The 25,250-nt window shown below is 44.5% G+C and overlaps 1 protein-coding gene across 6 annotated transcripts in view; it reads right to left on the bottom strand.

Moving 5' to 3' along the window:
* The window catches only part of SMYD3 (SET and MYND domain containing 3), a 764,262-nt gene that overhangs the window by 117,282 nt on the left and 621,730 nt on the right, over window positions 1-25,250 (bottom strand). For all 6 annotated transcript variants that reach the window (XM_059716131.1, XM_014600010.3, XM_059716145.1 and 3 more), the window contains one exon: window positions 19,443-19,553. In XM_059716131.1, the coding sequence (XP_059572114.1) occupies window positions 19,443-19,553 (111 nt within the window). The remainder of the gene's footprint in view (window positions 1-19,442; window positions 19,554-25,250) is intronic.

Genomic DNA, 25,250 nt, shown 5'->3' on the forward strand with positions numbered 1-25,250 from the left:
GAATGGAAGCCAACGGAAGGCTTTATGCCTCCCTTAAAATAAAATAAAAAGTTAAAAAATGTGGCATGTTGTCTAGATGTTAACAGTATGCTCAGTGATGTCTTAATGAAGATTAATGAGATCAATTTATGTCAAGCTATCAAGTCTAGGAACCAGAGGCTCAGATGAAGTATTTGACTCTGTGAGTATTGAGTGTTTGAGAATCTGGGAAAACAGCCACTGGTTTCTATGCCTATTTGGATAAGATCTATTAAAGGTGTGCAGAAAATTATTTGTCAGATCTAGTCTCATCTTTGTAATAACAAGCTCTGGTTCTCTCACTATATCCTGACAGCTATACATTTGTTTTGGACTAATAGCTCCCTGGGAGCAAGACTGTCTATATTTGTATTGTTCAGAGCAGAGCACACAGTTAACAGCATATGAATAATATATAAAAACAGACATAACAACAATGATAATTAGTGCTGACTGCAGTGCCATAGGAGCTGGACATATACAAAGAAACCAGAATGTTAGCCACCAGAGCCAAAACATTGATGGAAGCAGGCTCCATCCCCCTGGCAGGAAAGGGTTTCTGCTCAAAGCATCTGCCAAAAGATTTTCGTTTCCCTGTAGATGGCTGGATCTGAAAGTAATGAGATTCTTTTCCTCTTAGATGAGTAGAAGCTTGACTCCCAGGAGAGAACTACACTCCAAGTCCTACTTTGGCTATGAATGCAAACTTGTCAAACCAAATTAATATTGGTTTCTCTGTGAAAGAGTGCCTGGACCTGAACAGACCTCTGGCACACAACTCTGAGCTCCAGTCTATTTATATGAGCCACAATATATTTTTTGTGCCCTCTGGCAACCCAAGTGAATCTCCAGGCCACTTCAACAGATTTATGCCCATTGTGACTATAGCTCATGGTAGACAATGGTCTTGGAAAAAAATCAAGAGAGCTAGGTTGTCATGGCAAGAAGAATCAAAATCCATTTGTCAAAGTCTAAAATTGACACAGCCTGTGGTCCTGGGCTTTGATCAGGAAATACTATAAAGTCCAAAGATGGAACAAACCCAAATAACCCCTACAATAGAACTTCAAGAAACCGAAGAGATGGTGCCTTTGTTGGATTAACAACTGAGATGAAAAATTGAAAACGGTTGTTCTGGCTTTCACTGTCATTTCTGGCATTAGATAAACGCTGTCCTTGGCTGCTTTGCAGTGCAACCAGAATGATAAGAATGATAAGATCCCATGCAAAGAAAGAGGGATTGCTGGATTGATTGTCCAGTTTCAGAAACTGATCCAGGCTTCATTTCACTGCCAAACAACCTTCTAGAAGGGAGAAACTATTAGTAAGTCACATAGAAAAGGAAGCACTGATACATCCCAATGACTTACTACATACTTCTATTAGCTTTGCAAATGCTCCTGATACTAATGTTGTACTGATGAGGGGGGGATGAAACACTTCACCCTAGGATCCTGAAGGAGCTCAGATCAGAAATTGGTGAACTCCTAACTGCAGTATGCAATCTATCACTAAAAACCTTGGTACCAGAGGACTGGAGGGTTGCTAATGTGACTCCTATATTTAAAAAAGGCTCTAGAGGGGATGCTGGGAACTACAGGCCAGTGAACCTAACTTCTGTTCCTGGAAAACTGGTAGAAACAATAATAATAAAAAATTTCAGCACATGAATGAACATGACAAGGCTAGGGACAGAAGTAACACATAAACCAGTTTAAGTGATTAGAAACTGGTTTAAACCTGTAACAGAACATAAGTTCAGTGCACATAAACTAGTCTCCACCTCTCTCCCCTAGGGAGGAGGCTCTTCTCAGCCAGACTGGCTGACCTGCTCCACCGGGCTTTAAACTAAGCCCATTGGGGGACGGGGGGACTACCGCCACTGCTGGCCCGCTGAGCAATCCTTGCAAAGCCAGCGGATCATGGCACTCAAGGGAGCCCACCCCAGCCCCAGCCCTGGTAAAATCTGAGGGCAAGGAAGGAGCCCCCCAGGGGGCACTTGCCTGCCTGTAAACTAATGCCAGGAGCTTGGGGAATAAGCAGGAGGAGCTCATCCTCCTGCTCAGTGCAAACAATTACGATGTCATAGGGATAACGGAGACCTGGTGGGACTCCACCCATGACTGGACCACGGGGATAGATGGCTATACCCTGTACAGGAGGGATCGTGCAGAGAAAAGGGGCGGGGGTGTAGCTTTCTATGTTAAGGAAAGCTATGCGTCCCTGCAAGCCAATATTGGTGACCAGGGTGGATGGCTGGAGACCTCTGGGTTAAAATCCGTGGGGAACAAGGCACAAGGGACACAATGTTGGGAGTCTATTACAGACCTCCCACCCAAAGTCCTGAGCTTGACCAGGAGTTTGCCCGGGAACTGGCTGAGGCAGCTTGCTCCAGGACCATGGTTGTCATGGGTGACTTCAATTACCCAGACATCTCGTGGGAGGATCGCTCAGCAAAATCTGAGCGGTCGCAGAGCTTCCTCTCATGCGTGGATGACCTCTACCTGACTCAAGAAGTCTATGGGCCAACGAGAGGCAAAGCGCTGCTCGACCTGGTACTGGCTACTGGGGATGACCTAGTCGGCGACCTAGTGATCGATGGGAAGCTGGGTGACAGCGACCACGAGCTGATCACCTTCACCATCCGCCGAAAAGCTGGCAAGTCAGTCAGCAACACAGAAGTCCTTGACTTCAGGAAAGCCGACTTTGACAAGCTCAGGAGGCTTGTCAGTGAGGCCCTAAGGGACTGTGACCACAGGGAGAGGGGAGTTCAAGAAGAGTGGTTGCTCCTCAAGGGAGCGATCCTCCATGCACAAACTAAGTCTATTCCATCTCGGAGGAAAGGCAGCAAGAGGGCACAGCAGCCCCCCTGGCTCTCCAGGGATCTAGCAGACCTCCTGAGGTTAAAAAGAAAGGCCTACAAAGGATGGGAGTCACCTCCAAGGAGGATTATTCTGCGCTGGTCTGGTCCTGTAGGGAGCAGACCAGGAAAGCCAAGGCTGCAACTGAACTCCAGCTAGCTTTGAGCATCAAGGACAATAAAAAGTCCTTTTTCAGATATGTGGGGAGCCGGAGGAAAAGCAGGGGCAACGTTGGACCCCTGCTGAACCAGATGGGGCAACTGACAACTGACGCCCAGGAAAAAGCCAACCTATTAAATAGGTACTTTGCGTCGGTCTTTCATCAGCCCCATGGGACGCCCGTGCCCGCTACAGGGCCGGGAAGTCCTGGTGAGGGTGATCCCCTGCCCTCCATTAATGCTGACTTCGTGAAGGAACATTTTGAGAAGCTGGATACCTTCAAGTCAGCCGGCCCTGACAATCTTCACCCCAGGGTACTCAAGGAGCTGGTGAACATCATAGCCCAGCCTCTAGCGCGGATCTTTGAAAACTCTTGGCGCTCTGGTGTAGTGCCTGAAGACTGGAAGAAGGCCAATGTGGTGCCTATCTTCAAGAAAGGGAGGAAAGTGGATCCGGCTAACTATAGGCCCATCAGCCTGACTTCTATCCCAGGGAAGATCTTAGAAAAGTTTATTAAAGAGGCCATCCTTAATGGACTGGCCGACGCCAACATCTTAAGGGATAGCCAGCACGGGTTTGTTGCGGATAGGTCTTGCTTGACCAATCTCATTTCCTTCTACGACCAGGTGACCCATCACCTGGACAAGGGAGATAAAATTGATGTCATATATCTTGACTTCAGAAAAGCCTTCGATCTGGTGTCCCATGATCGTCTCTTGGAGAAACTGGCCAATTGTCGCCTTGGGTCTTCCACGATCCACTGGCTGGAAAATTGGCTCCGGGATCGGACCCAGAGGGTAGTAATTGATGGAAGTCACTCATCGTGGTGTCCTGTGACCAGTGGGGTCCCCCAGGGCTCTGTCCTTGGACCCATACTGTTCAACATCTTCATTAATGATGTGGACACTGGAGTCAGAAGCGGACTGGCCAAGTTCGCAGATGACACCAAACTTTGGGGCAAAGCATCCACACCAGAAGACAGGCGGGTGATCCAGGCTGACCTGGACAGGCTCAGTAAGTGGGCGGATGATTAAATTATTTAGGCAATTAGGGCAAATTATGCTGAGGGGAAACCAGCATGGGTTTGTGGCGGGCAGATCGTGCCTGACCAACCTAGTCTCTTTCTATGACCAGGTTACGAAACGCCTGGACACAGGAGGAGGGGTGGATGTCGTATACCTGGACTTCAGGAAGGCCTTCGATACGGTATCCCACCCCATACTGGTGAACAAATTAAGAGGCTGTGATGTGGATGACTGCACAGTTCGGTGGGTGGCGAATTGGCTAGAGGGTCGCACCCAAAGAGTCGTGATAGATGGGTCGGTCTCGACCTGGAAGGGTGTGGGCAGTGGGGTCCCGCAGGGTTCGGTCCTTGGACCGATACTCTTTAATGTCTTCATCAGCGACTTGGACGTGGGAGTGAAATGTACTCTGTCCAAGTTTGCAGATGACACAAAGCTATGGGGAGAAGTGGACACGCCGGAGGGCAGGGAACAGCTGCAGGCAGACCTGGATAGGCTGGACAAGTGGGCAGAAAACAACAGGATGCAGTACAACAAGGAGAAATGCAAAGTGCTGCACCTAGGGAGGAAAAATGTCCAGCACACCTACAGCCTAGGGAATGACCTGCTGGGTGGCACGGAGGTGGAAAGGGATCTTGGAGTCCTAGTGGACTCCAAGTTGAACACGAGCCGGCAGTGTGACGAAGCCATCAGAAAAGCCAATGGCACTTTATCGTGCATCAGCAGATGCATGACAAATAGGTCCAGGGAGGTGATACTTCCCCTCTATCGGGCGTTGGTCAGACCGCAGTTGGAGTACTGCGTGCAATTCTGGGCGCCACACTTCAAGAAGGATGCGGATAACCTGGAGAGGGTACAGCGAAGGGCAACTCGTATGGTCAAGGGCCTGCAGACCAAGCCCTACGAGGAGAGACTAGAGAAACTGGACCTCTTCAGCCTCCGCAAGAGAAGGTTGAGAGGCGACCTTGTGGCTGCCTATAAGTTCATCACGGGGGCACAGAAGGGAATTGGTGAGGATTTATTCACCAAGGCGCCCCCGGGGGTTACAAGAAACAATGGCCACAAGCTAGCAGAGAGCAGATTTAGACTGGACATTAGGAAGAACTTCTTCACAGTTCGAGTGGCCAAGGTCTGGAACGGGCTCCCGAGGGAGGTGGTGCTCTCCCCTACCCTGGGGGTCTTCAAGAGGAGGTTAGACGAGTATCTAGCTGGGGTCATTTAGACCCAGCACTCTTTCCTGCTTATGCAGGGGGTCGGACTTGATGATCTATCGAGGTCCCTTCCGACCCTAACATCTATGAATCTATGAGAATCTGATGGTGTTCAACGCCGATAAATGCAAGGTTCTCCACCTTGGGAAAAAAAACCCGCAGCATCCTTATAGGCTCGGCAGTGCTGTGTTGGCTAGCACTATGGAAGAAAGAGACTTGGGGGTCATCATTGGCCACAAGATGAACATGAGCCTGCAATGCGATGCTGCGGCTAGTAAAGTGACCAAAACGCTGGCTTGCATCCATAGACGCTTCTCAAGCAAATCCCGGGACGTCATTCTCCCCCTGTACTTGGCTTTAGTGAGGCCGCAGCTGGAGTACTGCGTCCAGTTTTGGGCTCCACAATTCAAAAAGGATGTGGAGAAGCTTGAGAGAGTTCAGAGAAGAGCCACGCGCATGATCAGAGGTCAGGGAAGCAGACCCTACGATGACAGGCTGAGAGCCCTAGGGCTCTTTAGCCTGGATAAGCGCAGGCTCGGGGGTGATTTGATGGCCACCTACAAGTTTATCAGGGGTGACCACCAGTATCTGGGGGAATGTTTGTTCACCAGAGCACCCCAAGGGATAACGAGGTCGAATGGTCACAAACTACTACAAGATCGTTTCAGGCTGGACATAAGGAAGAATTTCTTTACTGTCGGAGCCCCCAAGGTCTGGAACAGCCTGCCACCGGAGGTTGTTCAAGCGCCTTCACTGAACACCTTCAAGATGAAACTGGATGCTTATCTTGCTGGGATCCTATGACCCCAGCTGACTTCCTGCCCTTTCGGCGGGGGGGCTGGACTCGATGATCTTCCGAGGTCCCTTCCAGCCCTAATGTCTATGAAATCTATGAAATCAAAATGGCCAAAACTAGTTTAAGATAAAACTGGTTGAATGTAATATCAGCATTAACTGATTTGGATCAAATCAGTTTATGCAACGTCTGTCCCAGACACATTCCTGGTTAAGTTAAACCAGAGTTCCCCAGCATCCCAGATGATTTGCAGCCCTGGACTGGACTGGACTGGACTAGGCTGGGCTGTCTGCTCCCCAGCCAGAGCAATATCACTGCTCTAGCTGGCTGAGGGACTGCAGCGTCTGTCAGGCTTCCCCCTGCACCAGCAGGCACTGGCTGCTTAAGCAGGGATCCCCACTCCTGCCCCTCTCCATTTTATTTGTGCAGGGACCGGGACTCCCCCACTGAGATTCAGGAGAGACTCCGCCAGGCCTAGGGTCAGGGAGGACTGAGTTAGGGAACTCCTGGAGGGGCTGGACATGTTCAAATCAGCAGGTCCAGACACTCTCCATCCCATGGTTCTGAGGAAATTGGCAAGGGTTATCGAGGGGCTCCTGGCACGGCTTTACGAGCACTCATGGTGCTCTGGCCAGGTGCCACATGACTGGAAGAAGGCCAATGTGGTCCCCATTTCCAAAAAAGGGAGGAGGGAGGACCTGGGCAACTATAGGCCCATTGGGTCCCCTGCGGCAGGGCAACTTTGGGTGCCTGCTTGTAGCAGGCCTTGTGATGCCTGCCACTCAAAAGGCCTGAGTAGGCAGTAGAGCCAGCCAGCAGGTGGCTTCACTCCCCAATCAGGTGTCACATGGCTAGCAGGAGACTGCCTGACTGGGGAAGAAGGCTCAGCTGCTAGCACAAGAGCAGGCTTGAGCAGTAAAGCCATGCAGCAGTTGCTGCAAGCTGTCAGAGGCAGAACATCGCCTGGTTGGAGCTGCTGCTCAGGAACATCCAGAGGACATAGTAGGAACTATGGGGATGGCGGGAGGTTCCTAGTCCCGGGGAATGATCAGAACTACACCCTGCTAGGGTTGGATGATGTGGTGGAACTGCTTCTGGCAAGGCAGCTTTTAGGAAATGCCACACCTGTGCCTCCCCAGTGAAGGACAAGTATGGGGCACCAGAAAGCCTAAGCCCAGCTGCCTTGTGGGTTACTGCACGGAGGGGAAGGTTAGGGAGCGCACCCTGACAGAAAAGCACATAGGCCCAGGCCCACTGAGTGGGGCCTAAGCCAGAGTCCAGGTAAGTCAACAGGTGCCTGAGGCTCAAGGGGTATAATGCCCCAAAGGGTCCAGGTATGTCAACAGATGCCTGAGGCCTGCATAGCTATAGGCTGAGTTAGGGGGGCCCAGGTAAGTCATCAGATGCCTGAGGTCCAGAGACCCCAATGAGGGGGGAGAGTAGAGTTATAGGGACCCAGCGGTGGTGTACAGTAGGGCCTAAGATGGTCTGAAGGGCTGCACAAGATGTTGACTAGACTAGCCACACCCAGCAGCAGTGCAGAGTAGGCCCTGAAGATGGTCCAAAGAGCTGCACAGAAGGTGACCAGTACAGTTAGAGTAGGGGGCCCCAGTGAGGGGCACAAGTTAAAGGCCCAGGCATGTCTGAAGATGCCTGAGGCCTAGTTTAGGCCAGAGCAGCCCAGCAAAGGGCTGAGACAGTAATGGAAAAATTTGATGCCATCTATGAGGCATGGGACAGTATACAGGGAGGTAAAGAGCTGTGTAGTATGCCCTTGGCATTGAGCTTTAAAATGGGAAGCCTCCTGCTTTCAAATAACCCATTTATTGTTTACATCAAGGCATGGCAGGAGAGTGTAGGCAGGCAGACTGGCCAGACAGGGAATGGGCCAGCCGGGTGCCCAGGTCTGCTAGTTACCCTGTTACATCCCCCATCAGAGACTCTTAAATAAATTAGGTAGTCATGTGATTACAGGGAACATCTAGTCCTGGATTAGAAATTGGCTCAAAGATAGAAAGCAAAAGAGTAAATATACACAGTCAGTTTTCAGGATGGAAAGAAGTAAACAGCAGGTTCCCCCAGGGAACTGTGTTGGGACCAGCACTCTTTAACATATTCATAAATGATCTGGAAAAGCGGGTGAGTAGCAAGGTGGCGATATTTGCCAATGACACAAAATTATTCAAAGTGGTAAAGACCAAGGCAGACTGTGAGGAATTACAGATGGATCTGGCAAGATTGAACAAATGGGCAACCAAATGACAGATGCAATTCAATGCAGATAAGTGTAAAGAGATACACATGGACAAAAATAATCTGAACTATATCCATACTATGATGGGCTCTACATTAGCTGTTACCACACGGAGAAGAAAACTGGGAGTCATTTAGACACTTCACTAAAATCAGTAACTCAGTACTCAGCAGCCATCAAAAAGGCAAACAAAGTGATTATTAAGAATGGAACTATATGTCACAACCCAAAGTTGTGGTTTTTTGTTTGTGTGTGCTTCGGCACTGCTAAATTATTTTCCCGCCGATTGTAGCTTTCTTTGCACAATAGAGTTCTCTGCTGCGGGAGAGAACTCTGGTGCAACGGGGGATTTCCCGCCAAATTACAGCTTCTTTGCAGGGTGCATTTCTTTGCATACTAGTGATGCACGTTGCAAAGGAGTTCCCGCCATTTGTATTTGGATTTGCGCCACGTTATTGGCCAGTTCCAAATGTAGGCACAGGTGGCGGCTAGCTATTGGCTTGCTAGCCGTACAAAAGGCTTGAGTGGTTTCTGCCTAAGTTGGAGGACTCCACGAACTTCAGGAGAGAGAGGAAAACTGGAGAGAGGCAGAACTCGCCAGGAGGAGGAGACTTCGCGCTGTGTGAAGATCTCTAAGCGCTGCGGATCCTTGCAGACCCAACGCGCCTCTCTTAAGCAGGCAAAAGAGGCTTAATAACCGAACCCACGGAGTTTTCGCTTCTAGCCTCTCCCCGTCGCCGAGCACAATCCAAAGACGTATCCCTTTCCTGTAAACCCAATTTTCGAACCCACGGAGCCTAAACAACTCCGGGGGACCAGGGAACCAAACCGGACCTGTGGAGCTTAAACAACTCCGTGGGAGCAATCGAATTTGTCGTGGTCCTCCAGCGAGGATCTAAGCGGAGCTGTGCCTGGAAACCTGTCCAGCCTACACTACCATCTTTGGGTGCAAGTAAACAATCTTTTCAATCAACCACTACGCGTTTGTGACTAATTCTAGCTCGCCACCGGTTCTCTCCGACCCCGCGTGCCTGGGCTGCTGGCCACAGCCTGCGTGCGCAAAGGCGGGCCGTGGATCGCCCCTCCCGACTCGCACTTGGCGGCGGGATCGGGGCCCAGCCCACACACTATAAACAAACAGAAAGTATCATTGTGCCCCTTTGTAAATCCATGGTGCACCCACACCCTAAATACTATGCCTGGTTTTGGTCTGCACACCTCAAAAAGGATATAGAATAACCAGAGAAGGGCACCAAAGATGAATAGTGGTATTGAGAGCTTCTATATGAAGAGACACTAAAGAGGCTAGGCCTATTTAGTTTAGAAAAGACATGCGTTTTGGGGGGAGGGGGGAGGACATGATAAGGGTGTACAAAATTACTGAATAATGAAGAGAAACTGAATAGAAGTTTATTATTTATTCACACAATACAAGAACTAGGGGTCACAAAAGGAAATTAGTAGGTAGCAAGTTTAAAACTAACAAAATAAAGTTCTTTCACATGGCGTGCAATTAAAGTGTGGAAGTCATTGCCACCAGATGTTGAAGCTGACAGTTTAGCTAGATTCAAAAAAGGGATTAAACAAAGTCTTGAAGGAAAGGGGCATCAATAGCTATTGAGCATGGGAGTTAGGGAACTTCTTAGACCTTACTGAATTAAACTATGCTGCATACAGAAAACTGCGTAACTTAGATCAATTCCATCTCAGACTTGTTTAATGTCCATACCTAGCTTTAATGCTGGAGGCTGCAAGTGAAAGAGGAACAGCAGGGAAAGAAAACCCTGGTCATACCCAGTTAAATCTCCCTTTCAGCCTTCACTCTCTGCCACTGCGTGCCATAGGATATTGGGCAAGATGGACCAATGGTCTGACCCAGTAAATTGCAATTTTTATAGTCTTTGGATTCTTGCAGTGTACTGAGATCAATAATGTAAATTACCATGTCTGTGTTCTCTTGCAAAGCTGGTTCAAAAAGTATTTCTAGTAGCAAGCATGTAAAACTGAGAAAAAAAAATGGGTGGAGTCTTAACAGAAATCCATGATATTACTTTGTGGTAAAGGGCTTAAACTTGTGTTGTGACTTGACTACTTCGGTTCTGCAATGCTCACAGAATCTTGTAAAGAGCTGCAGGCCTTTCTCCTTTGGACTTTATGTTTTAGGGTTGCAGTCTTACATCTATTACCTGAGGTGGGAAAATTTTCAATGTTATGTGTTTCATGTTTTCCCCTCTTCATACTTTGGTTTGGGGGTTTTCATCTTTTGTATTGTAACCGAAGTGGAAGTGTAAATACATTTAAATAAATAAATATGCAAGCAAATATGAACGTGTGGAAAAGTCTGGATCCCAATGTCTGCAACAAGGCTAGTAATGAGGCTCATAGCAAAGGCAACTCACAATACATTGTGTTGCATTGTCTATCTACTTAGAATACAGTTTCCTTAAGGGATAGGTGGCATCTTTCCTTATATTTTGTTGAGTACCAGCACACCAGTGATTCTACTGAAAAGCCTTTCCATGCAGTAAATAACAGCAAACATGTTGTTGGAATTCTATTTGAAGCATATGTTGTAAAGTGAGAGGGTTGATGTCAAACATGAAATGTCCAACAGGAAAACACAGGGTAAATTCTACCACTGGCTATTTACAAGCAGTTTCCATTAACCTCATTGTGGAAAATCCATCACTAGCATACACAAGGAGTCTTCCTTACTTATCCCAATGGTAAATCTGGTCCAATAAGGCTAGTCCTCTCATTTAAGTGAAAAATGTAATATATTATTATTAACTGTGATGGAAGAAACCATATCAAAACTCCCACTGACTTCAGCAGGGCCAGGAACCCACCTAGTGTCTTTATATTAATCAGATATCAGGAGTTTAACAGTTGCAAGTGACATTTTAACACAGTCATAAAATGCTTGATTATTGATGGTGACCTACTTTTCAGTGTACTTGAGCTTAGATTCAGAGTGCCCACACCCCCAAACTTTGGGTGCAACGTGAATGAATGCTAATGAAGAAGGATAAACCACTTATTGCCATTAAATTATCATAATTTCTGGTGAATTTTTAATACTGGCCAAGTGCAAAAATGACTTGCAATTCAGATGGTCTCTGACCTTGACAGCACTTTGTATTAAATAAGAGCTTTCAACAAGGAAACTAGACTAAAACATTAAATCTTGGCTCCAAATGAGAAGGACGACTCTACAAAGTGATTCTTTCTATAAGCACAAATCTCCTGGAAATGCTTGGCTGAAAACGCAGAACATTAACAATACTTTGGCTCATGACAGTGGAAAAAAAAAACAACGTTCCTCATTTAAAATGTTTGTCATCACTGTAATCCCATCTTTAATTATAATTAATGTAAGGAGCTTTTATTTGCTGCAATGGTAATACATTGTCAAGAGTTCAGCTTCTAGGAAGGAACATGTTTCTGAATTAGAGTGAAGATTGCTCTTAAATGTCTGGAACAAATAATAATGTATAAAGCTGTCAGAGCTATAATGAACTGAAAGAAGTACAACAGCAATAACTTAAATGCTGACAATCAGCAGTCATCGTGTATGTTTTCCAAAGCCTTTTTTTTTTTTTTTATTACGTTTACTGAATTGCTCTTTACATACGGCCAAAATTGATTATTTTTTTAAATAAATGTTGCCTGTGGCATTATATTTGGCAGCAAACTGTCGCCAAATAGTCTACATTCTTCTTTGCTGAACATTGAGGTCAATATAAAATACACTAATTAGCTATTTTCAAAATTCAGATGATTAAAAAGTGGCCCAAACAGATTACATAATGTAATCAGTGTGCTCTTTACATGTGTGTATATTTAGGTAAAAGTGTGATACAGACCACTGTTAACATTTATTACAGTAGTGTGCAGAAGCTCAAGTTGGAATCAGGGCCTCCCTGTAGTTGGTTTTATATAAACACATGTGAAGACAAGGATTCCATCATAATAAACTTCAGATCTAAGGCCTATATAATAAAACTTGCACAAACACTGTGGAGATTTGTGCAGTTAGAAAGCCAGGGGTTCTGCTGTTCTATTCAATTTTGAGGGAAATTCCAGGTTTGTGGAAAATAAACAAATATTCTCTTATTAAGGCGATTTAAAAAAAATCTTAAAAGCAAAAAAATTCAAATCTCCCCTCCCCCCTGAAAAAAACCAGCCATTGCTCAGAGACCTGAAACCCTAAAAAATAAGTGAATAGTGGAGGTGGCCAAAAGTGAGTTTGATCAAGTGACTCCCTAAATGTCTAGCAGCAAAATGGAGGTGTAATTTTGCACAAGCTGCCATACCTGCACCAGCCTCATCTAGCTAGCACAGGTAACAAGAGCAGTGAAGATGGAGCATGGCTTTTAGCATGTGTTAACAGAGTATAAACTCACCAGGGCCCCTGGGTACATGCTCTAGTTCAAGGGCAGGCAATTATTTAGGGTGGAGGGCCGCTTACCACGTTTTGGCAAGCTTTTGAGGGCCACGTGGGTAGCCACGCACCTTGACAGATGCCCTGCTCCCTGGTCACCATCTTGTGAGCAGAAGTCCCACCCCCTAGACCCTGATCTTTGCCACCAGAAGTCCTTCCCCTTCCCCCAGAAGTACTCCTTTCAGCAAGGGGTTTTGCCATCTTGGAACCAGAAAAATACCAAATTATATTCTGAAAAGCAAACTTCTAAAACATTCATTAATTTAATGTCAAAAAATATTTTTGTCCTGCTTTACATGTGTTTGTGTAGTGACTGCACAATAGCTTAAAATGAAGTCCTACCCTTGTATATTCTGGGGGATTCATATAGGTTTGTGGGGAGTTGTAGGTATGTGGGTATGGGGGAGGATGGGTATGGAGTTTGTGGAGGGCTGTGTGTGGGTCTGCGTGTATGGCAGTGCAAGGGGGGCTGTAGGTGTATGTGTATGGTGGGGTGTGCATGTGGGATTCACCCTATGAACACACACACACGGCCCCTGCCTACACACACACACGGCCCCTGCCTACACACAGACAGACACTCTGCCCCTGCCTGCACACACAGACACTCCTGCATACACACACACACACACACACACACACACACACACACACACACTCTGCCCCTGCCTGCACGTGCACGCACACACACACACACACACACACACACGTACTAGCGTGGCCCCATGCTCCCCAGTCCGGCAATGTAGCCAAGTGTCGCATGGTGCCGGAGCAGGGTGGGGGCACGAAGAGAATGAAACTGCTGGGGGTGGGTGGGGCTGGGCTGCTCAGTCCTGCTGAGGACTCCCCTGGGTCCTACTGCTCCTGGTTCCTATCAGCTTTGGCAGGCAGCCAGGAGCAAAAAAAAATTAATTTACTAATTTTTTAGTCCTGTGGGCCAGACAGAATGGCCTGGTGGGCTGGATCTGGCCTGCAGGCTGTATTTTGCCTGTCCCTGCTCTAGTGGGTGCTAATGCTTGTTCCTCCATGTCCTCATTGCTATTGTTACCTGTGTAACACAGGTAAGCTAGCACATACTATAAATTAACCTTTGTTTGGCCATGGAGACATAAATCTATAATTTGTCACAGGAATACATTTCACTTCATGTGGGGCTGTAAGTAGTGGGCCAAATTCATGCTGTCTTGTGTTCTGTAATTCAGTGGTGTTGTACCCATGTAATGGAAGGGTAGGGTCCAATCCTGTATTTCATCAAGTGGCCTACCTCTGAACTTTGTTACATCAGTATAGATCTCAAGTAGGTCTGCTATAATCTACCAACTGCAAATGGGCCAGATTATTAATTTAATATAAGATGTCCACCTCTAACAGAAGATATGGTTGTCTCAAGCTACACTATAACTCTCAGGTCCCTGGCAGACATTCAGTTAAAGGCATGACGAGATCTGATGCATGGGTCCAATAATTATGCCTCCTACCATACTACACATGTACGACAGGAGGAGCAATTGTGGGATTGGGGATCAGATCCCAAGCACACCCTACTGATGGTGCAGGAAGAGCCTAGGATCATAATTTTCAGGAAGAGTCTAGGATCATAATTTGCTCATAAATTATGGACTCCTCTTCAACTGGGTAGCAAGGAAGCTATGTGCCCGGTGCATCCATAGCTCAGGGTTCTAGTCAGCTGATTTGCACTCCAAGTTGTGGGAGTGCACCACTGTCCTCCCAGCTATGGGAGTGCTCTGGGGTGAAGGGCTCCAACATGCTTCCATGGTTGAGAGCAACAATCAGCTGAATGACACTCCCAGCCTTGGAAGTACAGATCAGCTGATTGGAACTGGCAACACGTTTAATAGGAGCCAGCTGAAAAGTTATTACAGATATTTTATATAACAACTTTTGCAGCTTATTTTCAGTTGTACTGCACCATTAACTGCATGAACATGTGGCCAGGTTACTACTTAAGATGTGATTAACTAGTTAATCATGTCTTAAGTGTAACGTCTGCCAGGGACCCCAGAGTATAAAATATGTAACAAATGCTTAAAATGGCATAGATACAATTAAAAACCCTACTATTCACAAGTTAGGTACCTTCAAGTGACCATAGTGTCTTTTTGTACATGGAACAGGAGAAAATATTGTATTGCAAACACAGTGGAGCAATTTACATATACTGAAAGAGGTACTCCATCATTTTGCATGCTTACAGTGCATTTGTTCAGTGGATATCAAAAGTATGAATAAAGTTAAGGAATCACCATCTCCACTTTGCAAGGGTAGAAATAAATGCAAAGAGGATAGGACAATATTTGCGAAAGTAGACTTTGACTTTAGGGTCTGATTTTCAGAAGTATTGAGCACTTAAGGCTTCTCGCAAATAAGAGAATCAGATTCCTGATGGCAGGGAAAAACTGAAGCCGCTTTTGAATTAAGTACATTGTCCAAGATAAGCTAAAAATAGAACCCAGGACCAACTGAAGACAATGTTGCTGTCCTCTTCACTGGGCCACAAAAGCCCACTGAAAGTACCACTCTTTTAAAACTCATAAATAAACAAAATTTTCACCTGTAAAGGACCACCAGATCTTGCAAAATATCTCATTCCTAAATCTTACAATTCTCAATGTTCTGACAATGAAGCATTATAAATGGAACATGAAGAAATATTGCCCTTTGAAATCAAGGGTAAAACGTCAAGGTGCAGGATTACACTGTGGTTTTACAGTAACTTGCTGTGTGCCTCCCTTGAGTGAGCTCCCCACTCTCACTGACCCAAACAGGACTAGCCAACACTCAGCATTTTACAAGTGCAATCAGCACTTTTGAGAACCAGGACCTCAAAGCACTAACACACTAACCATTTGTAAAGAGAGAGTTAAATGAAACATGGCAGCTTCCTCAGTATGTGAATTACAACAGAAAAAAAATATTGAAGAGCTTATCTCAAGGAATGATAAGGTATTGCTCAGTCAATTTTGGATTTGCATTTTTACTCATAATAATATATGTTAGGGTCTAGATTGAAATATATTGCTGTATTTATGCCACTGTCTTTAGAGTGAAATATTTCTGACCCCACAGTTCTGTGGGAAATTGCTGTTGTTTGACTGAACCATATTCTCAGGAACTTTTACCCTTGTTGACCCAGAGATACAGCAGTAGAATATTTCTTTGCAGGATATTGCACCATATGGAGACTCTTAGCATACCCATGGTAGATACCAGTAGAGGTGACATTCTTGGCTGATAAAAGAAAAATGCACCACAACTTACACACCGTTATTTTCCAAGCATTCTGGAATTTGAAAATATCTCTAAAGTAAAGAAGTGGCTAAGTCCCTGACTTCTGCTTCTGATTTTTTGATACAATACTACACTATCTCCTGGATTACTGTGGATAATTGAAAAATATTTATACTTTCAAATCAGTTATATGCATCGTATTTATAAAATCCATTTAATAAATCATGGATTCCTCAATTATTATACTTTACCATTTTGGAGTACTGTCTTTAATGTACCATACAGTAGACCATACACTCTACCACACAGAACACTGTCTAAGCTCACAATGGTGGACAACTATTTAAGAAGACAATTTATATTAGAAACGTTAGATAATATTTTAAATCAGTAACACTTAAAAAAAAAAAAAGGACAAGGAATTCATGAGTGACATCACTGTCCTTTAAATTTGTATACAATTGGAAAATAGTGGTGATAGAAAACTGGTTAGCAACTGATTTTCCAAATAATTAGAGATATGAATTCACTCTGTTAGCTTAATGACAAAGACCAATATATCGATAGTGTGCAAAAGAGACACAGGAATGAATTACAGCACCAGGACTACTACAAAAGATGACATGTAATTGAGTTAGACCTGAGCCAAGGAGGTAGGTAGTTGTCTTCCTCATTGGCAGTGAGTGCCCTCAACTCTGAGTAAAGTCAATGGGAATTGCAACAACTCAGAAGCTGGCCTTGAGGTTATTGGCATCTCCCAGGACCATGCTTTTGCTCTTTTCGTTACAATAACAAGGAAAAATTGGGGAATTTCATGCGACTGGGAAAAGCTGGCTATAATATTTAGCACTAACCTTTTCCCAGATAAATTTGCTACTAGGCAAAATTATTTTTCTCTTACAAGTTTCACTCTTAAGAGGGTCAAGAAGGACTATGATTGAACAAAGTGGTTCCATTTAGAGGGTTTGATTGTTTCTATCAGTGGGATATTTCAAACTTACATTGTAGTGGTTGTGACACACAGACACACATGGTAGAGTATAACCCACTCTTCAGACCTTGCTTCTTTACTTACTCACTAGTTTTCAACATGTTTAATGGTCCTCACCATCCCCACTGTGCTGTGTCTATCAAACTTTTAAGATTAACTTGTTCCAAGGCATAAGCTTTCATTGGTGACAGCCTATTTTGTCAGGGACTCTCCACCAATCAGCACCAAGGAGCAGGGATGCCATAAAACATCCATAAAATCAGCTCTTTGGGCAACCAAGCTGTGAAAACTTTTGGTTTTCGTTTTTTTTGGCCGTGAATTAGGTAGTTCCTTACTTATGCCTCAAGCAGTTAGGCTTTACGGTGCGACTCTTCCCTGCCTCCTGCATGACTTCAGACTAATATGGGTTAACAACTTTTCTTTAAATAAACCTTTGATGACTTTTCAGGAAGTTCATCTTTCTTAAATATCACTGTACTTACTCCAAGATGAATTCAGTGGATACAGGTCCCTAAAACAAACCTCAATGATACTTGAAAAAAATAGATTTAAAAAAGGAAGAAACATACATCTCTTCCCTTCAGACTGATTTAATAATTTTACGTTGCCATCACTTTTCATGTAGAACTCCAGCTGATGTCAAAGAGTTCTGTGCACAGATAGGATTTTAGCATCAATTTAATATGTAAATTATTCTGCTAGGATCTGTTTTTTGTGAACTGTTGGCTAGAGTGCTGTAGGATTTGTTATACATTTCAAGGATCCAGCATGACTTTAGAGGAATTATGCTCACCAGATTCCCTTTCTCTGACACCAAATATTAAGAAACTTTACATAATTGAAATGTAAACTTTGAATATCTATCTCTGCTTTATCAAATACAAATTCCTTCTTGAATCACATTATATCATTGTGCTCCTTGGAATCAGACTTTCATTCAGTTTATGTCGTATTCTTTTTTGGTCTGATGCCAAGGTACATAATGCCAGTATGGGACAGACCTAAAAGTGGCACTACACAATGAAAAAAAAATGCTGTGTATAATTAAATGAAAAAATAAACACAGCTATAGCAACAAGCACTGCCTACACGATCTCACAACACAGGGAGTGAGCCAAGGCTTTTTATCTATGTCCATGTTCAAACCGTCAGTTGTGCTGGAACCAAGCTACAGAGGTGTGTTTGGGCAAAGAAGGAATCTTGCACTTAGATCTTATTTTGGTATCGCTTAGTCACCTGCTGCTCTACAAGTAAGTTTGTAACTACAAAGTGTTCATGAAGAGAGGCTGCAGGTAGCTAAATCTATTGTGAAAAGAGTTTCATGACACTGGGATAAACTTGGCTGCCATGGCATGAGAGGTATGACTTTGGATCTTCTTCAAAAATACCATATTTTCTCACCTACAACACACCTTGGAACAAAATAAGCACCTTGTGTTTGACCAGCAGAATATAAAAATAAAAATCTTTCCTTCTAGTAAGTAACTGAATAGCAGCAGCTAGGAAGCTAACCCTGTTTGCTGTTCTGCTCCCTATGAGCCTCATGCAAATTCTGCTGGTCACCAGCAGAACTGTTCTTGCTATATTTCTCACATATAATGTGCACTGCAATTTCCAGCAGCTGGTTTTTGAGTAAGAAGGGCTGTATGCAAGAAAATAAGGTAATTTAGCATTAGTACTAAGGCGCACAACTTTACGCAAAGCTTATACAACTGGTTTCAGCTAAGGGCCCTGGCAGACGTTACAACTGTTTCAGTCTATATGCCAGTTTTCTGCAACAAAAAGAAACCAGCAAGCTGTCTGTGATAGGATAAAAATGGCTGATCAGTCCCTAAAATGGGGTATCTGCAACAAGATGAAGGAAGGGAGGAAGAAAAGAAGGGGAGAGTGCCTGAAGCCCTGACAGCTTGCCCAGCAGTAAGCTGTCAGGAAGCCGAGAGTATGCTTCCCCCTGCCTGGTCCTGCCAATCAGCAACTGGGCAGAAGATATCTCTGTACCAGACTCAGGGGGTGGTACACCCTGTCCAGCCCCTCTGATTGGCTGATCAAACTTTGTTGCACTACAAAAACAACATCTCCTTGAGCCCTAACAGCCATGATTTTCTTTTTTTGAAATCTCTTATGTGTTATATTAACTCACAAGTTCAAAGGTCCTGGAAGCTCAAACTGGTCTGATCCATGGTATCAAGGACTGAAAAACATTTTCTGTTTCTCCAAGCAATAGAGACTTTAACAAATAAGCCTTCTTATCATGTAATTGACTTTTATGCTTTTCTTTCCTTCACATTTATCTTTCCCAGAAAAATAAACAGTAGAAAGGGCAAGGACATTTGCTTCTGGATTTTGACAGTCAAACAAGTAACAAAAGATAAGCTCTTACAAAAAGGGAAGGAAGAGACTTCCAGGCCTTGAAAAAGGTCTTTTTTACTCAACCTACCTTGTTCTGTGTTTGGCATTGAAGACAGTCACATTCAAAGCAATATTGGCGCTTCAGTTGTTTCTGGCGTTCATTGCTGGGCATCAGTGACTCAATATAGCTGATGGTAAGCTGTGTGCAACAGAGAAAAAACAGCTATTATATTTTGATAAAAACTCAGCAAATGTTAGAAACACAGCTAGTTGAAATTTTGACCCAAGACTTCTTGTCAAAAACATGATTTAAGTGCACATTTTCCCACAGAAAGATGTCAATTTGACAGGAAAAAAACCAGAATTTACTACTGAGAAAATATGCAAAAACTTTTTCATATCAACATTTCCTGAACAAAATTTTAATTCTGAGAAAACTTCGGAGATTTCAACTTTTCATCCTGCTTTAGGACAAAAACATAAGCTGAAAGGTCCACATTTCTGGGGGGATAGAAATTCCAACTAAATGTAAAAGAAAAGGACATTAGCTAGTTCTGGAGTCCTGTACTCTCCAATGCTGTTGACATGAGGAGGTGACTCATCCATTGTGAAATATAGTTTCCCTATAAATGACACCAAGGATCATAAGAAAATAGGAAAGTAGAGCTGGAAGGGAACTTACAAGGTCATCTAGTCCAGCCCCCTGCTCAAGGCAGGATCATATTTGACTAAACCATTTGAGCCAAATGCCTGTCCAACCTGCTCTTGAAAATTCCCAAGTTTAAAGATTCCACAACTTCTCTTCATAGCCTGTTCCAGTGCTTGACCAGCCTCATTGTCAGAGAGCTCCTTGTAATCTCCAACCTAAATTTCCTTTCCTGCAGCTTGATGCCATTGCTCCCAGTCCTATCCCCTACAGCCCCAGAGAAAAGCCTGTCTCCATCTTCTCTGTAATCACCCTTCAGGTAAATGAAGACTGCTCTCAAACCCAGCCTCAGTCTTCTCTTCTCTAGAGTCAATAACCCTAGTTCTTTCAGCCTTTCCTCATAAGTCTTGTTTCCCAGGCCCTCTGGAAATTTTAGTGCAGAGGACAAAATTGTTTATTTGCCTGCATCCTTCTTGAAGTCGGGGCCCAAAGCTGGACGCAGGACTCCAGGTGCAGCTTTGATAGTGCTGAACAGAGTGGAAGAAGCACTTCCCTTGATTTGCAAGTGACAGCCCTATTAACTTTTTTTTTTTTTTTTTTGGGGGGGGGGGGGAGGGATTGGTTATATTCAGCTTATGGTCTAGTGCAGGGCAGAGCAAAATATGACCTGTGGGCTGGATCCGGCCGACCAGACAATTTCACGTGGCTCGCGGGGCCCCTCCGTAAGCCGAAAGAATGATCACGGGCCCTAGGTCTCGGCTGCTCCTTCGAAAGCCAGCACCTCTATGCTGGAGGTGCAGATCTAGTTAAGTAACCAACACCCCACCCCAGCCTGGCCTAACCTGCCTCCAATCCCAGGGTAGGGGGCACTGGAGACAAGAAGCCTCTGCCTGGCAGAGGTTTTTGCCTGGTGACCCTGTGGCTGTTTCCCAGCCTTCCCTAGCTCCCATTTCCATTCTCGCAGGGAGGAACTCCCATTGGGGGGAAGGTGGCTGATAGCACAGGGACCTGCATGCTATGGGATCGGGCTTCCCCCACGCACTGCAGGAGCAGGGGAGCTGTGTGCTATGGGGCTGGGTGGGACTGTCCCTTCATGTGCCACCACATGTGGCCAGGAACTCGAGTGGGAGCACAGGAGCTGCGCGTTATGAGGCCAGGTGGGGGCCCACACACTGCCACCCTGTGCAGTCAGAGACTCAGGAGACAGCGTGAAAATGTGCACTATGGGGCTGGGCTGAACTGGTCCCAAGCACTGCTGCCAAGTGTGGCTAGGGACTTGGGCATAAGCACAGGAGCTGCACAATATGGGGCCAGGAAGGGCTGGCCCCATATGCTGCCACCACATAAGGCTCTGGGGACTCCGGTGGGAGGACAGGAGCTGCATGCTATGGGGCTGGGGGCAGGGGCTGGCCCTGCTCACTGCCACGAGATGAGGCTCTGGGGACTCGCACACTCCAGGGACTCTGAGGACCCCCCCCTCCCCCATACACACCCCACACACACCTACACCCTTCCACACACCCCACACCCCCCAAACCCACACATCCACCCATCTCTACCCCCCATACCTCCCACCCTTCCGCGCACACTCACACACTTCACCCACAATGCCTACACCCTACACACCCTCCATACCCCACCGCACACAAAAGAAACACAAAAATACCCCCATTTACACTTCTGAAAATATTGCTAAGTGCTCATAAGAAAATATACAGTAATCATCACTGAAATAAAACACATTTCTAACTCCTTAAATTCTTTAATACACAGAATGAATTATATTCAACAGTGAATTCTTTTATAAAACACACTCCCATTGCATTTGTTTTAAAAGCTTTGTAGTTTAAAGTACTGTGTGGACATCCATTTATGATAGAGACACTGTTACAAGCCCACTGCCTAGCTCTAGCCCAGACCAGCACTCTTGCTTAGTTGTACACACTGTGGAATATAGGATATTTACAGACCACTCAAAAACTCTAAAGCACCCAATTAGAAATTGAGTTGCATTACTTTTGATCTTAGACACAAAATAATAGAAGTAAATTCTCACATGGTTCCAAGTTACATCAGACTGAGCTCAAAAAGAAATTACAGAAAAACCTTACCAATTTGCACTAATGACTGCAAAAAGCATCATCAGTAACAGAATGTTGCAAATTAGTGGGTACTGTAATTAAAGAAACAATTAACAAGCATAGCTAATAATGCCGTTACTTTGTTCATTTGTTATTATAACTGTAATTTGATCGTATAATACATAAGAGTTAAGTTAAATGAACATTTTTAAGGTTGCTAAGTCAAGTACTCAACATTTCCACAAGCAGGGACTTGAGAAAAAATAGTATGTGATTATGTAATTAAGGACCATAATATAATACAAATACCCAAGAAGGCCAAATAAAGATTTCACAACCAACCTGAATTTGGGTATTGCCCAACTTTTGACTTTGAAACTTAATAAACGGTCTTTCAACATAGTTTGCATCTCTTTGTATGTGTGCCTTTCTGCTTCTGCCTGTTTATAATTTTGCAGATTTAAAAAGGTAAAACCAGAAAAATCTATTGAGTTAATTCGTATTGGATCATGCATACATAAATTGGCAAAATCCATGGGGTTCAAACCTGTAGATCCACTGCACAGACCTCTGTGGCTACCAGTCCCAATCTCCCTCACCTGGCACCTCATCTATTCTCAGTGTCCCCTATCAGTTCCTTGTCCCAGCCACTTTTCTCAGCCAGTTCCAGTTCTCTCCTCATCCCCCTGGGACTTCTCTTCCCTCCCCCCCCCCCCCCACACCTACTGGTTTCCAGTTCTGCTCTTCTTGCCCAGCCAGGTCCATCTCCTCCACCAGTCTCCAGTCCTGTCTCTTACCCCAGTCTTACAACCTTCCCCGAGCAAACCCAATTCATTCCTTTTTGCTCCTCTTCTCCAGGTCTGGTTTTTGTCCACTATGCTTTTGAATTAGATAGACCTGGCTCAGATACAGTCTGAGGTATCACAGAAATCTTCTGGGAGCAACCATTTATGTGGAGTCCATCATTCATGGTCAGAAAACTGCGAAACATTTATTAGATTTTGACGCAGGTGGGTCCAAATATTTGATGGGACGTTGTCTTACACCTGAATGAAAAACTATAACCATACCTAATAAATCACCTCCTGCTTTGTTTAACTCCAGGCCCTTTTAGTTGTTTACTCCTTTTGGTTGTTGTACTCTACACAGGAGTACAAAGTGTGATGTAGATATTTTCATAATATGAACTAACTGGAAATGACCAATTTATTTCTCATAGGACAGATGGTAATAGTTGCTACCAAACTGCTCTATATTTTAACATATGACCAAGAGGCAAAAGGTGTCATACTATTAATAATCCTTTTAGTGGAGCTTTAAACTCTCATGATTCTTTTGGTAGGTAAAGGGCCTCGTCCAAGTCCCATCAAAGTCAGAGGGAATATTTCCACTCATTTCAATGGGACATGGATTGAGTCCTCAGTAAAAAGGATTTTATCATTTCCAGATTGAACAGGAAAATGTAATTACAAATTTTAAAAACATGGCCAGCCTAACAGTGACTAAGTCTATACTAATCACTTAATCAGTTAAACATAACAACCTTTTATTAAAGTCTCCCTCAGACTCATTTTAATTTTGGATCTGTTCATTAAATGCAAGGCTCATTTAACTTATACATATTTATGAAATATTCCCATTTATCATATATTGCCCAAATGTTGTTTTGCATGTAGGATTAATATTAACACATTAATTTTGCTGACCAAAGCTTTGCCACTTTATTGTATTTCTTATAAGAAACATCTTTCCCATACAACTAGAAGAATATCTTAAATATCTATTAAAAATGCAGGAAATTATTTAATAGCTACAAGATTTACTGATGGTAGACTATTCCCTGTGAAACAGAATTGCTGTCTGGGTACACTTGCACCATCAAATTCCTAATCCACTTTTCAGCTTTTGGGAGGTATGAACTCTGTTGCTCAGTAGCATCACTAGGGTAGGGCAAGAGGGGCACCAACACCAGGCACCAACTTACATGGGGTGTCAGTTTGGCCCTGTTCCCCCCAAGGAATCCTTCCCATGGGAGGTACAGAGCCAAGCAGGCACAGTCCCATGCCCAGCAGTGCATGGAGGGGGAAGGAGATGAAAAAATATCGTAGGAGGCATAGCTCTGCCCTCAGAGCTGGGAGGGGGAGGAAGGTGTACCAGGAGCAGCTTCCCAGGGAGCCCATGTCACTGCCTCTCCCCCAGCTGCAGCAGCCCAGCCCATGCTACTAGGAGGTGGGCAGCAGCAACTGCAGCTGTTGCTGAAGTGAGAAGAGCCAGGGCATACAATGCTCCCCATGCTCTCCCTCTCTCTAGTGGTCAGCATCAGCACAGTTCCCTCCCACACTTGTCAGCTCTTGCCCTGGGCACTGGCTTGTTGTGCCTCTGGTATCCCTAGCTCTGGCACGGGTAAGTTAGCTAGCTTCTCTGAGAGTCCTAGTTTCCCAGTATTTAAAATGAACAGTATACTTTCCAATCCCACCTGATTATTGTTAGCCTGAATTAATTCACAACTCTATAACATGCTACCTGAAAAGAAGTCCTTGGGTGGAAGGTTCTATAGAAACTGGAACTCAATTTATTTTTATGTATGCAAACACAGGCATGCATTTTCACTACAGAGAAGCAGGCTATCCATCTTTGGAAACTGTTGCCTCCAAGGTCACAGTATAAATATATATCTAAAAGCCTTTTCATGGTCATTGTTATACCAGGTAAAATAAATGGTGACTGAGATGTGAACTTATTGTTTTGCTACTTTAGACAACCAGCTTCTCTGCCCCAAGGAAAAATTTAAATTAGAAAACTGCAATGTGAGAAACACCAGTTAATGGGCTACAGGCCTGTTTTTGGTAACAGAGACTGCAGCTGAAAATCAATCATATTCATATCATATGCTGTTGTAGTGATAGGAATTTGGAAAGTGTAAGTAGCAGATTTAAATGACCAGCTAATGGGCTGTCTTTAAGACTTGGGTTTAACAACAGGTCAAACAATGTACAGTGGAAACAGTGAGTCTACTTTCAAGTCATTACTTAAAGGGAAAATTGATAAGTGATCTTCAGAGCAGGTTTCTCTGAAGGTTTTCAAAATGTGCCTGAATAAAAATGAACTTGATGGCCCAGTTATCCTTGAAGAATCCAGGTAAATGATTCCTGCCTTGTAATCTCTTAGT

Source organism: Alligator mississippiensis, chromosome 1, assembly GCF_030867095.1.
Source record: "Alligator mississippiensis isolate rAllMis1 chromosome 1, rAllMis1, whole genome shotgun sequence".
Lineage (NCBI taxonomy): Eukaryota > Metazoa > Chordata > Crocodylia > Alligatoridae > Alligator > Alligator mississippiensis.